General features: G+C 37.5%; 1 protein-coding gene across 1 annotated transcript; it reads right to left on the bottom strand.

Annotated features, from left to right (window-relative positions):
- Window positions 1-1,863: 1,863 nt before the first annotated feature.
- LOC146313592 (uncharacterized) lies at window positions 1,864-7,551 on the bottom strand. The gene is made up of 3 exons (XM_084739674.1): window positions 6,982-7,551; window positions 5,470-5,931; window positions 1,864-4,444 (listed from the first exon to the last, which is right to left on the bottom strand). The coding sequence occupies exons 1-3, from the start codon at window positions 7,061-7,063 to the stop codon at window positions 2,805-2,807; spliced, it is 2,184 nt and encodes a 727-aa protein (XP_084595800.1). The 5' UTR covers window positions 7,064-7,551; the 3' UTR covers window positions 1,864-2,804.
- Window positions 7,552-11,530: the final 3,979 nt, after the last annotated feature.

Here is an 11,530-nt window from a genome sequence, read left to right as displayed (position 1 = left end):
TGCAGTTGCAGTTATTAAATGCACATTTTGCCAAAGTCTCCACAGAGGGTTAATCCTGCCCCCTCAAAATACAATGCGTGTGTGAATGTATCATAATGACAACCCAAGAATATTATTCATTTAATAACAAAAAAGTTATTAAGTCCTGAATTTTGAGCTGGTCCTTGAACACAAATTAATAAATGACACAAAAATCAGCAGAAATGTTCAGAAGAAAAAGTGAAAAAGTTGTATTTACTTGTTTCTGAGTGTAGCACAATGAGACACTGCTGCCATCCAGTGGACAACAGGGATCAAAAGATCATCATACCTGTCATTAAGGAGATATTCCTGCAGTACTTGAGAATTATGCTAAATTATGTCTCTCACACTGTAGAGAATAATTACATTTTAAAGTATTGATTTCTACATGTATTCTATTTGTGCAAGTGTCCTGCAAAAGAAACAGCAGAGTCCAGCCAGCAAAGCCATTTCATTGTAATTTTGTGAATTTATATCGTCATACAAAAGAGACAGATTAAAACATTAAAGAAAAAAAAATAGTGAAATAAATCACAAAATTACCACAACATTCATCAGAAATTAAGTAAACAGGCTCACTTCAAATACTGGCTCCTCTAACAATGCTACAGCCACAGTGTCCTTTGAAATTTCTATTCTGAGCCTTAATAAGAATTAACAGAATAATTTGTTTGCCTGTGTCACATTAATTAGAGTTCAAGTTAATGCTGAATGTTAAATGAGTAAGTGTCTGCTTATAAGTTGTATAAGTAAACATAAATAATCTTTTAGCAGTAGACTGACAGAATTATAAACAGTTGATCAACTTACAGTGGAGGACTTGTTTGTTGTTGTCAAATTACTGCAGCTATCTTACAGCCAGCTGGAGCAATAAATAAAGCAATAAAGCAATAAATATTGGGATTTCATCAGAAGAATGGCAAATGCATAAATACATGACCTGCATTAAAAAAAAACCTGCATATACAAGCTACTTTTGGTGTAGAAACGGTATAAGTACAGTCTGACCTGTCATGGTTACTAAATCAGTCACTGTCTCACTTTACTCTTTGTCACTTCAGTTCTAACTTTATTTTACAATAGGAGATTCCAGACTCTGAGTATTTCCAACAACACAGTTTGGATGTACATGGCTTGAGCAGCCAGCTGGTGGGCAAAAGTAGCCAGCTAGGTGGGTCCAGGAACACGCCCACCCATGACAAATATTTTGTCCATAAAAGCTGAAATTTGAGGTCTCTGGCCCATTCAAATGGTGCTATGAGCTTGTCTACCCAATCATAAACATGCAATTAATTTTTGGACAGTCACACAGTCTGTAAATATCTATTATGGGCAGAGAGACAGTATGAAAGTTTCATTTCATGCATGTGCCTATGAATGCATGTTCACAAGCTTTATGGTGAACATTGTCTCACGTTGGCATTTATCAAACATAATAAATAGTTGTATTTCAGTCTCACTTTTGTTGGCCACAAAGTCATAGAACACAGAGAAAGGCACAGACAGACTGAGAGGTGGCTGTCCAGTTAACCATAGTTCAGCAAGACAGACAAAAGTTACCGACTCCATTAACACATTAACTTGACATTATTGATATTTAGAGAGTAACACAACAGAAAGTGTTTTTCTTTTTTTTTTCTGTGACCAGTCAGTCCCATGTTGTTCCACTGAACCACACATTAAGATGAGTGCTGTCAAACACAACAAGTATGGAACACAGCCCCTGATTGGTGGACAGAGTCAACCCAAGGCATCTTGGGATTGGCAGAGGATGGCTAACAACATGCTAATAACAACAGCTTTCAACACAGAAGGATAAGTAACCACAGAGGACATTCAGTGTTGGACTTACCAAAATTGTTTTAATTTATCACATCTCCATCAAAAGACACTGCAGTTCAAGGCTTGATTACAAAGCTTCTGAAAGGAACACAAGTGCATCGTAACTAACGTTGCATGTACAAAGGTAACATTATTGTTGATCTTCCCTGCTCAGTTTGTTTTGGGGCCAAGTCCCTTCACTTTTCCAGCAGTTTGGAAATAAAAGACATGCTCTACTAACAGCACTGTCACTCTCGGTCTTCCGATCACCCTCCCTTACTATCCCAATCACACAATCAATGCACCTACATTATGTTCTGCCCTAAAGGAGCTACACCACTCTTATAACAGTATCCTTCAAGGAAGTCCAGTAGTATTTGAATATTCGAGCAGTCATCGTAAACCACCATCAAGTAGAACACATTGCCTTTCTGTTGGGATAAGATAATATCCATACTGTCACAGACCTAGTATCAATGTGTTATTCAATGTATCTTTTTAACTCTTGTGTATTATTCTGTTTTAAGTTAATGCATTATTTGTTATGTTAACAAACCACATTCGAAATTTAACCAATGAACCTTGTATTTTTTTCATGCTTCAGTCATTATCTGAATAATAATCAAACTTCCAGTATTATTAAACTATATATTGTGATAAATATTGCTACTGATAAATATTGGAAAAACCATCAAGATCATATTTTTGCCATAATTACTCCTATTACTCAAATAAAAAGCTAGGGAAACAAACATGCATACAAAAATAAAAACAAAATTTAACTGATCATGTGGCTTCACATTTTGCTGACAAGCTTCAGTACGACTTATTTTGTACAATTTTCGAAGTCAAGCCAACTCTTGCCATCGGAATGTTAATCCTGCTGGAAGAAATTGGCTCAACAATCATCTCTGCTGGTTCATTTATTTCTGGAGCTCTCATCAGTCCAAGTGAAACTTTTATCATGAGTGCTGTATCTTAGGTTTCTCCCTTGTGTGGATTCTCATGTGTCGTCTTAGACATCCCTTTTCTCCAAAATCTTTGCCACAAACAGAACAACTGAATGGTTTCTCCCCTGAGTGAACAGACAAGTGTCGATTCAGAGCTCCACGTTGTGTAAACCATTTACCACACACTGAACAACTAAATGGTTTCTCACCTGTATGGATTCTCATGTGTCGTCTCAGATATCCCCTTTCTGCAAATACTTTATCACAAACTGAACAACTGAATGGTTTTTCCCCTGTGTGAAGAGGCACATGTCGATTCAAAGCTCCACGTTGTGGAAACCATTTACCACAAACTGAACAGCTAAATGGTTTCTCACCTGTGTGGATTAATAAGTGTATTTTCATACTTGCATGGTGTGCAAACTTTTTACCACAAACTGAACAACTGAATGGTTTCTCCCCTGTGTGGATGGTCATATGTTTTTTCAGATTTCCTTTGTCAATAAATCCTTTATGACAAAATGAACAACTGAATGGTTTCTCCTCTGAGTGACCAATCATATGTCGATTAAGAGTTCCACGATGTGTAAACATTTTGCCACAAACTGAACAACTTAATGGTTTCTCCCCTGTGTGGACAGTCAAGTGTTGTCTCATATGTTCCTTTTGTGCAAATCTTTCTTCACAAACATCACAACTAAATGGTTTCTCTCCTGTGTGTATGATAAGGTGCCGCCTCAGATGCCCCTTTTCTCCAAATCTCTTACCACAAACTGAACAACTAAATGGTTTTTCTCCTGTGTGACTTGTCAAGTGGCGTTTCAGCGTTCCCTGTTGTGCGAATGTCTTACTACAAACTGAACAACTAAATGGTTTCTCCCCTGTGTGACCAGTCAAGTGTCGATTCAGTGTTCCGCGTTGTGTAAACTTTTTACCACAAACTGAACAACTGAATGGTTTCTCCCCTGTGTGAACAGTCAAGTGTCTATCCAGACTTCCACGTTGTGTGAACCTTTTACCACAAACCGAGCAACTAAATGATTTGCTTCTTGTTTTGATTCCTTTCTGTTTCTGTAGATGTCCCTTTTCACCAGAGGCTGCAGTGCATTCAGATGAGCGAACTGATGTTTTTCTGGTATTACACAACACTGACTGAGTCTCCCTGTTCTCCTCCCAATTACAACTGTCATCAGTCTCAGGTTCAGAGGAGTCTGATGTCTCATCATAAGAAGCTGGTTGTAAATGTGAATTACAGTTCCTGGCTGGTTTTGATCCTCTACAGCCCTCTTCATTGGCTTCTGTTTTTATGTGTTCTGCATCCCTGTTCTTTTCACTGTGTCTTTGATGAAGCTGTGAAGATTGAGGTTTCTCTTCATCATCTTCACTCTTCACAGGGACGGGTCTGAATGAGGACTGAGAATTCTCTTCATCATCATCTTCTTCACTCTTTACAGGGACAGGAATGAATTTGAACTTGGAGATATCAGCCTCCTCCAGCCTTTGAAGCTGCTCTCCCTCCTGACTGGTCCAGAGTTCCTCTTGTTCCTCTTTAATGTGTGGCAGCTTTGATTGGTCCTTCTGGTTCAGATGTGGACTTCTCTCCTGCTTCTCAAGGGGAAACTCTTCTTTACTCATCAACAGATCCTGGATGTCTGTGGAGAAAAATGAAATGCATATACATTTTAGAAAACTGTAATTTAAATTACTGACATCACTACTTCCTTGATTGTGTGGGTAAATGTTGCATTTTGCATAACATATTTTAACAAATTACATGCACTTTGCATTTCATCAGAGCAGTAATACCATAAAATGACTGTGATCAAGGCAGCTGAGATTCCATGCTCATTTTAGTCTATTTCTGAGTTCAAATAACAAGGTTTGTTTCTTTATTCAATCTACAACATTACAGCGGCTCCCACAGGATTCTCACACTGGGGACAATCAAAACAGGTGGGGACAGGAGGCATGAAGCTGTTCAGGAGCAAGTTGGTAACTTGGCGAGTCAGTTTGCAAGGATACATCATCCATCATTTTGATAAGTCTGCAAGTATTTGTTGAGCATTCTTCTTAAGTTGGAAGTTATTTATTGAAGAACAAGGTTACACTCAGTTGAAATAAATTAATAATATGTTCAGTCTGCTTGCTGATTGGACCAACAGAGTTATCACCCTTTTTCCGGTAGCTTTTAACAGGTGGCGTGCTTTGTGCCCTGAAAACATACATTTTAATAATTAACAAAATATCAAAATGTGCAGTGACTAGTCAACTGTTGGCTTGAAATCAGTTTGTTGTATTGACCCCTTTTACTGTGTTCATGTCAGTAACAAGTGGTAAAAAAAAGACTCCACACACATCTGGAAATTCCCACATGCATTTTCAGATATCTGCTATGTCTTATAAGCAGTCTGAGGAAGAGCATGGAGCTCAAAACATCACTTTTGGTGTGTGGATCTCTCCTTCTTTCTATTTATGTCTTAGATTCTCATTTTTACTTATGTTTTTGTCTTTATGCACAATTTGTATAAGCATTATTGGAGGGAGCTGAAAACTAAGAATTTTGTTGCAATGGGTCATTGTAATTGCTGTGCATATAATAATTAAGAACTTTAACTATTTTAGTGACAGCTGGTTTCTCAGCAGTTTAAAGTGAGAATAACAATGAAACTGTACAAACCTGCTCTGTGTAATTGGTCTTCTGGCTGAGAAAAGTGTCCAATAGTTTGTGTTTTAGATTCAGAGGAGTGTGATGTCTTGTCACGAATAGCCATTTGTAAACAACTATCTGGATTAATGTTCATGGCTGCTTCAGATCCCCCACAGTCCTCTCCATCAGACTCTGATTTCACATGTTCTGGATCTCCAATATCTTCAGTTTGTCTTTGATGAAGCTGTAAGAACTGAGGTTTCTCTTCATCATCATCCTCTTCACTCTTCACAGTTACAGCAGTGATTGTGAACTTGGTGATGTCAGCATCTTCCAACCCTCGAAGCTGCTGTCCCTCCTGACTGGTCCAGAGTTCCTCCTCTTCTTCTTTAATGTGTGGCAGCTCTGGTGGGTCCTCCTGGTCCAGACTGGGGCTCCAATCCTGCTGCACAGGGCAAACCTCTTCTTTATTCACCAACAGCTGCTGGACATCTGTGGAGAATAATATACATCATAGAAAACTTTAATTTCCTATACTTATTCAAATTTAATATTTACATGGTGGATGTCAAATGAAGAACTCTACTGGTATCTGTATGACATTAAGGTAATTGGTATGGATACAGGTGTCATAATTTTATAAACAATACCCAGCCCTAACTGGCACGTCATCTCCAGACAGCAAGTACCATTCAAAAGTTAGGCCATTATCAGATTGTCACCCCAATGCGCATACAAATTAATTTCCTATATGATAGGCAGTGTATCCAAAGCTAATACTGGAGCTTGTCGTTAGCCTAGCCACCGCACACACAATATTAAAACACATTAAACTCATTAACAAAGCATATGCATAGCGTATTATTTATCATTTTCCAAAATACACTGAATGTGTAACTGGTTGTCAACCTGCTGTTAGGAAATGACTTGTGTTAGTGGAACATGAGTGGCAGACCACCACTGTAGACACCAGGAGTGAAAGTAATTATTTACAAATACTCAAATTACTGTAATTAAGTCTTTTTTTTTTAGGTATTTATACTTTCATGAGTAAACTTTCAGGTCTGTACTTTTACTTGTACTTAAGTATTCATTACAAGATGTAATCTACTAAGTTACTTCTAAACTCATAGTTGAGAACTGAGCACAGTTTTAATTAATATCCAATATTATAGCCTTTCGTCTGCATTGTAGTAGAAAGTACAGTGAGCAGGTCATCAGTGTGCTTCAAGACCTGTCCTGCACCACCCTGTTGGGGTATATTTAGCAATAATGACCCACCCAGTGTACTTTCCCCCGTTTATTAAATTATTAATTATAAATTATTAAAAATCCATAATTTGGTACAAAATTTTAATCAGAATTGCGTCCATAGCAACAGGCTGTTATTCATAACAAGTTTGTTATACCTCGTATATTGTTGTTGTGTAATAATAATAATAATAATAATAATAATAATAATAATAATAATGATAATAATTGATCAATTAGCATTGAGTATGTAAAAAAGCAGTGTATTAATGCTTTACAAATTGTGCAAACCTGCTCTGTGTAACTGGACTTGAGAGTTGAAAACAGCGTCCAGTATTTTGTGTTGTTCCTCCTTGTTCTCTGCTTTAGGCATATTTAGTTTTCTGTAGACTCACTCCGTTAAAACATTCTGGTCTCTCTGATGTGTGCTGCGTTCATAAATTAGATCCCATTCAGCTCCGTCTATAGCCAGCTGCAAACTAGCTTCGTAGGGCACCAGGAGATAATTCAGATGTTAAACATGTTCAAATAAAGTGAACAACACAAAGTCTGTTCAGACAGCTGTACGTGTTAAAAATACAGTTCGGTCTGCGATGAAGCTGCTCCGCTGTGCGCTGCGCTGTGAGGCTGAGCTCCGTCTATTTCCTGCAGTAGGCTAGGCTAACTTCCTTTACCACTCTTGGCTAACAGGAGTCTGAGCTGCAACATAGCGAACGTTTTCACAAAGTCCACTTCAACACGTTCAACCACACACAGGGGCTCCGCTGCTTCACTCCCATGGGATCTTATGGTAACACATAAAGATAAAGGTGAGCATGTTCGCCCCTATAGACGTTATTAGCCGCGGTATGCAATCGCCACCGTTACTATGTCCTACTTCCGTGTTGATTTTCAAAATAAAAGCAAAACGGTTGTTTACAATCATTGAATTACATTAAATCTGAAGCGTTACTCGACTGTGCAGCAGTAGTATGAATTTGTACAATACATTTCGATATGAAATACTAGCAGTAAAGTGAGATATACTTTAGTCTTTGGGATAAGTGTGTGAGAGTGGAGCCCCTCCAACAGTACCTGGTGCAGACCTCCAACCTCCACGTTTGACAGGAAACACGTGACCTCCACAGCAGAAGATGTTCTTGTCGTGTTTTTTCTCGCGTGAAGGCCACATTATGTGTTTTCACGGTTTGGTTCTTAAAATTTGCAATTTGCACACGAATAAAAAAAAAAAGCACATATCCACAAAAATCATTTATTATCTATTTTAAAAGGCTAAATGCTTCACACAATATTTTAAATTGCACCTTTGCCCCATCCCACTTCCATCATTAGGTACGTTCGAGATGAACTGCGCCTCGCCTGGAGAGTAGACGAGATCAGGCGGCCGCAGCAGGAGGTGGAGACAAAAAGTTGCAGTCAAGTCGGACAGTTTTCAACAGACTTAGGAGAGACTAGAGGAAGAGAGACACGAACATCCTGTTAGATCACCTGTAGGTTACCTGTAGTCTGCAGATCACGCTCATAGCTGAAGAAATAAAGTGCGTTCTTGATCGTTGATTGAAGTTAAAAAAGAAGAGATCCTCCTTTTGACGCATGTAACATCTGTTCTTTTATCTGCCTCGTAAAGCACTAAACTGTTCTTTTGATAAGTCATATATATATATATATATATAACCTTTATTATTATCAGACACTAAATATCTGCTTGCTGACAGATTAAAACTTCTTTGCAGAACAGAAGACGGATATGTCGAACATTAAATATTACAATTACACAGAAAATTAGTATTTTATACAACACGTGGTGTTTGTTGTCAAAGTTAAGAACCAATCAGAGCCTGTCAGCTTGTCGATCAGGTAACAGCCAGGCGTTTGCAGTCGGTGGAGGGCAGCTGCGGCATCTTGCTCTACAAACTGCGGCCGCCTCGATCTCGTGAGGTTATCGTTGCCCACGTGTGCATGACGTCAGAGCAAGTCGGGATCAAGTCGGACACAAATCTAACCGGCATGCATTGTGCGCTGACCGCCGCTGATCGATTCTGCGCAGACCTGGCTCATCTCGAACGCACCTATTAAGACGCTTCACTACAATTCTCTGTTATTTTTATTCATTAATGGAAATGAAACGAGACAAACAGAGGAGGGAGAAACTGATAATCGAGTTTTAAAGGTAACCCCAGACCCGTGAACGATCTCGCAAGTCTATTAATAACTTCTGTGTTCAATAACAGTCCATTAAAAACACACCACGATCTGACGAGTCAACGCAATGCATGGCCAAACCTCAACCTTCAGACTGGGCTATGGGATTTGTGAATCACAGTTTGTGAGCTAAACTAAATCCAGCGCTAACGTCAGTTTAGGCGTTTGTGGAACAGGCAGACAGGACGCTGACAGGTGCTGTGCATTCACCTCTCTATACCTCAGTGACCCGTTAACTGAGGAGCTGCTCTCTTGTGGAGGTCCGTCATGTTGTCTGTTTTTATTTTTTACTTTAATTGGTGTATTCTTCATGTTTAATAAATATATTTTATGTAAACATTGCAGCATTTTAAAGAATAGGTGACATTTTAAAGACTTATTGAATTAACTTCATATCCTTAATGTAAACTATTGTATGAAGCATTTAGAGTCAATAGACTATAAAAATATTTAATGAATAAACTTTGTCTATATATTTTTTAATCTATGTGCTTATTTTTTTAATGTGCCAGTTTTAAGAATGAAATAGTGATTACGCAGAATGTGGCCTTCACACGGGGGAGGTCATGTGTTTCCTGTCAACCGTGGAGGTTGGAGGTCTGCAGCCAGGTCCCTCTAGAGTGGAGGGATAACAGCTGACTGAAGGCCAGATTCGAGGCAGTCTATTGAGGGTGAATTTAATCAGTGTTACTAAAATATCCAAATCACTTTGCTGACGAAGGAGCAGTCAGTGGGAGTAAAAATTTAAATGCATATATAAGATTTATTATGATGATGATGATGATGATTATTATTATTATTATTATTATTATTATTATATTACTACTGCTGTAATAATAATAATAATAATAATAATAATAATAATAATAATAATAATAAAAATACAAGAATATTGTTTATGTAACAAATAACAATAACATGTTGATAGTTTTTGTCATTTTCATTGAACTGTCAATCTCAATATGGCACATTCAAATTGGTTAGAGGACTTTGTTAATAAGTTCTGATTTTTTTGGCACTGTTTTCTCAACACAAACTCACTGCACAAAAATCAACACAAATGTTCATAAAACAAGTGGAAAAGTTGGATTTCTGAATGTAGTTCTGTGAGACACTGCTGCCATCTAGTGGATATCAGGGAAAACATCATTATAGTGTCAGAGGAAGTTTTCCTAGGGGATAAGATAAGATAACATAAGATAACATAAGATGAACTTTACTGATCCCACACCAGGGAAATTCACTTGTCACAGCAGCTCAGCAGTACAGATAGAAACTGAACAATAAGTACTTATAAATATTAAGATAAAAAGAAGAAAATATGTACATACCTATCAGATTAGAAATATAAAATCTAAGAAATATAAAATGTAAAGTACTAAGTACAGGGCTGTACACACAAGACTATTTACAATATATATACCTTTCAGTGTAAACTTTGTTGCCTTGAAGAGGCACATTGCACAAAGGGGTATGATGGATTACACAAAATATTAAATATTAGCAGCAAAAAGATTTAACAGAGTGAACATACAGTATTGCACGAGGAAGGGAATTATGCAGCAGACCTAACAGTGCTGCATTAAGTCATGCTGGTGTTGAAGAGTCTGACAGCTGATGGGATGAAGGACCTTTGGTAGCACTCCCTCTCGTACTGTGGGTGCAGCAGTCTGCTGCGGGTGCAGTAGCACTTATGTATCTTGCTAAGTTATATTTACCATACTGTGGAGGATAAATATGTTTTAAAATGTTGATTTCTACCTGTATTAAATGTGCATAAGTGTTTCATACTTACACTTAACTTGTTCTCAGACCTCCCAGGTTTTATGTCTGCACTCTTAATGACTGTTGTGTTATCCTAAATGCATGCATCCAAATAAAGAAGGGAGTGTTGAAATATATCATTTAATACGTTTGATCATCTGTCAGGCAGATCAGGGGCCAGTATTTCAAAACTTTTAGAATCACATCATTATGATCCTGATACCACAAGATTACATCTGGATTTGCAGTCTTTGGCTAGTACTCCATGTGTTGGTCAAAGTAACATTTCATTAACACAGACATGTGCTATCTGAAAATTCTTTGAAAAAGTACAAAACCTCCAAGATCAATTTCACCAGGGGAAGCAAAAAAACAAAAAACAAAAAAACAAACAAACAAAACCCCCCCAAAAAAACAGGGATTACAAAATCTGAATAATTCTGATCTAGATAAATTCTTTTAAATACTGGCCCAAGATGACTAGACAGTTGATCAAGTAAATATATTAAATTATAGATTTCTGAGTGTGACCCCCTCTCCCAGTAATGTTTGACATGGCTGGGGTTGCAGCTGAAAGAACAAGGCTTAAATTGTCATACACACCAGAAGAATATGTCTAAGAAACACATTTAATTTCATAGAATATACGCATGTATATATAGTTAGATGTACTTATGCCCTAGTAAAGGGGAAGTGATATCATAGGACTATTAATTTAACTGAAGTATTTAACTGCATGTAATTTGAGATTGTGTTATATTATTTTAGTGTGTTCCTAGACCATGTTAACTTTTGTAAAGTGTCTTTGAGTATCCTGAATAGTGCTCTATAAAATAAATATATATTATTATTATTCACACACACAGATTTTTTT

This window comes from Lutjanus erythropterus, chromosome 16 (assembly GCF_056507025.1).
Source record: "Lutjanus erythropterus isolate fLutEry1 chromosome 16, fLutEry1.hap2, whole genome shotgun sequence".
Lineage (NCBI taxonomy): Eukaryota > Metazoa > Chordata > Actinopteri > Lutjaniformes > Lutjanidae > Lutjanus > Lutjanus erythropterus.
The sequence above is the reverse complement of the archived record's forward strand: the minus strand, read 5'-3'. Positions and strand labels throughout refer to the sequence as shown.

What these genes read in the sequence shown, in the direction of transcription:
- LOC146313592 (XM_084739674.1), bottom strand. Translation starts at nt 7,063, where the DNA reads ATGCCTAAAGCAGAGAACAAGGAGGAACAACACAAAATACTGGACGCT. An exon ending in AGTCCAGTTACACAGAGCAG is followed by an intron (nt 5,932 to 6,981) that starts GTTTGCACAATT and finishes TATTCTCCACAG; the next exon opens with ATGTCCAGCAGCTGTTGGTG. An exon ending in AGACCAATTACACAGAGCAG is followed by an intron (nt 4,445 to 5,469) that starts GTTTGTACAGTT and finishes TTTTCTCCACAG; the next exon opens with ACATCCAGGATCTGTTGATG.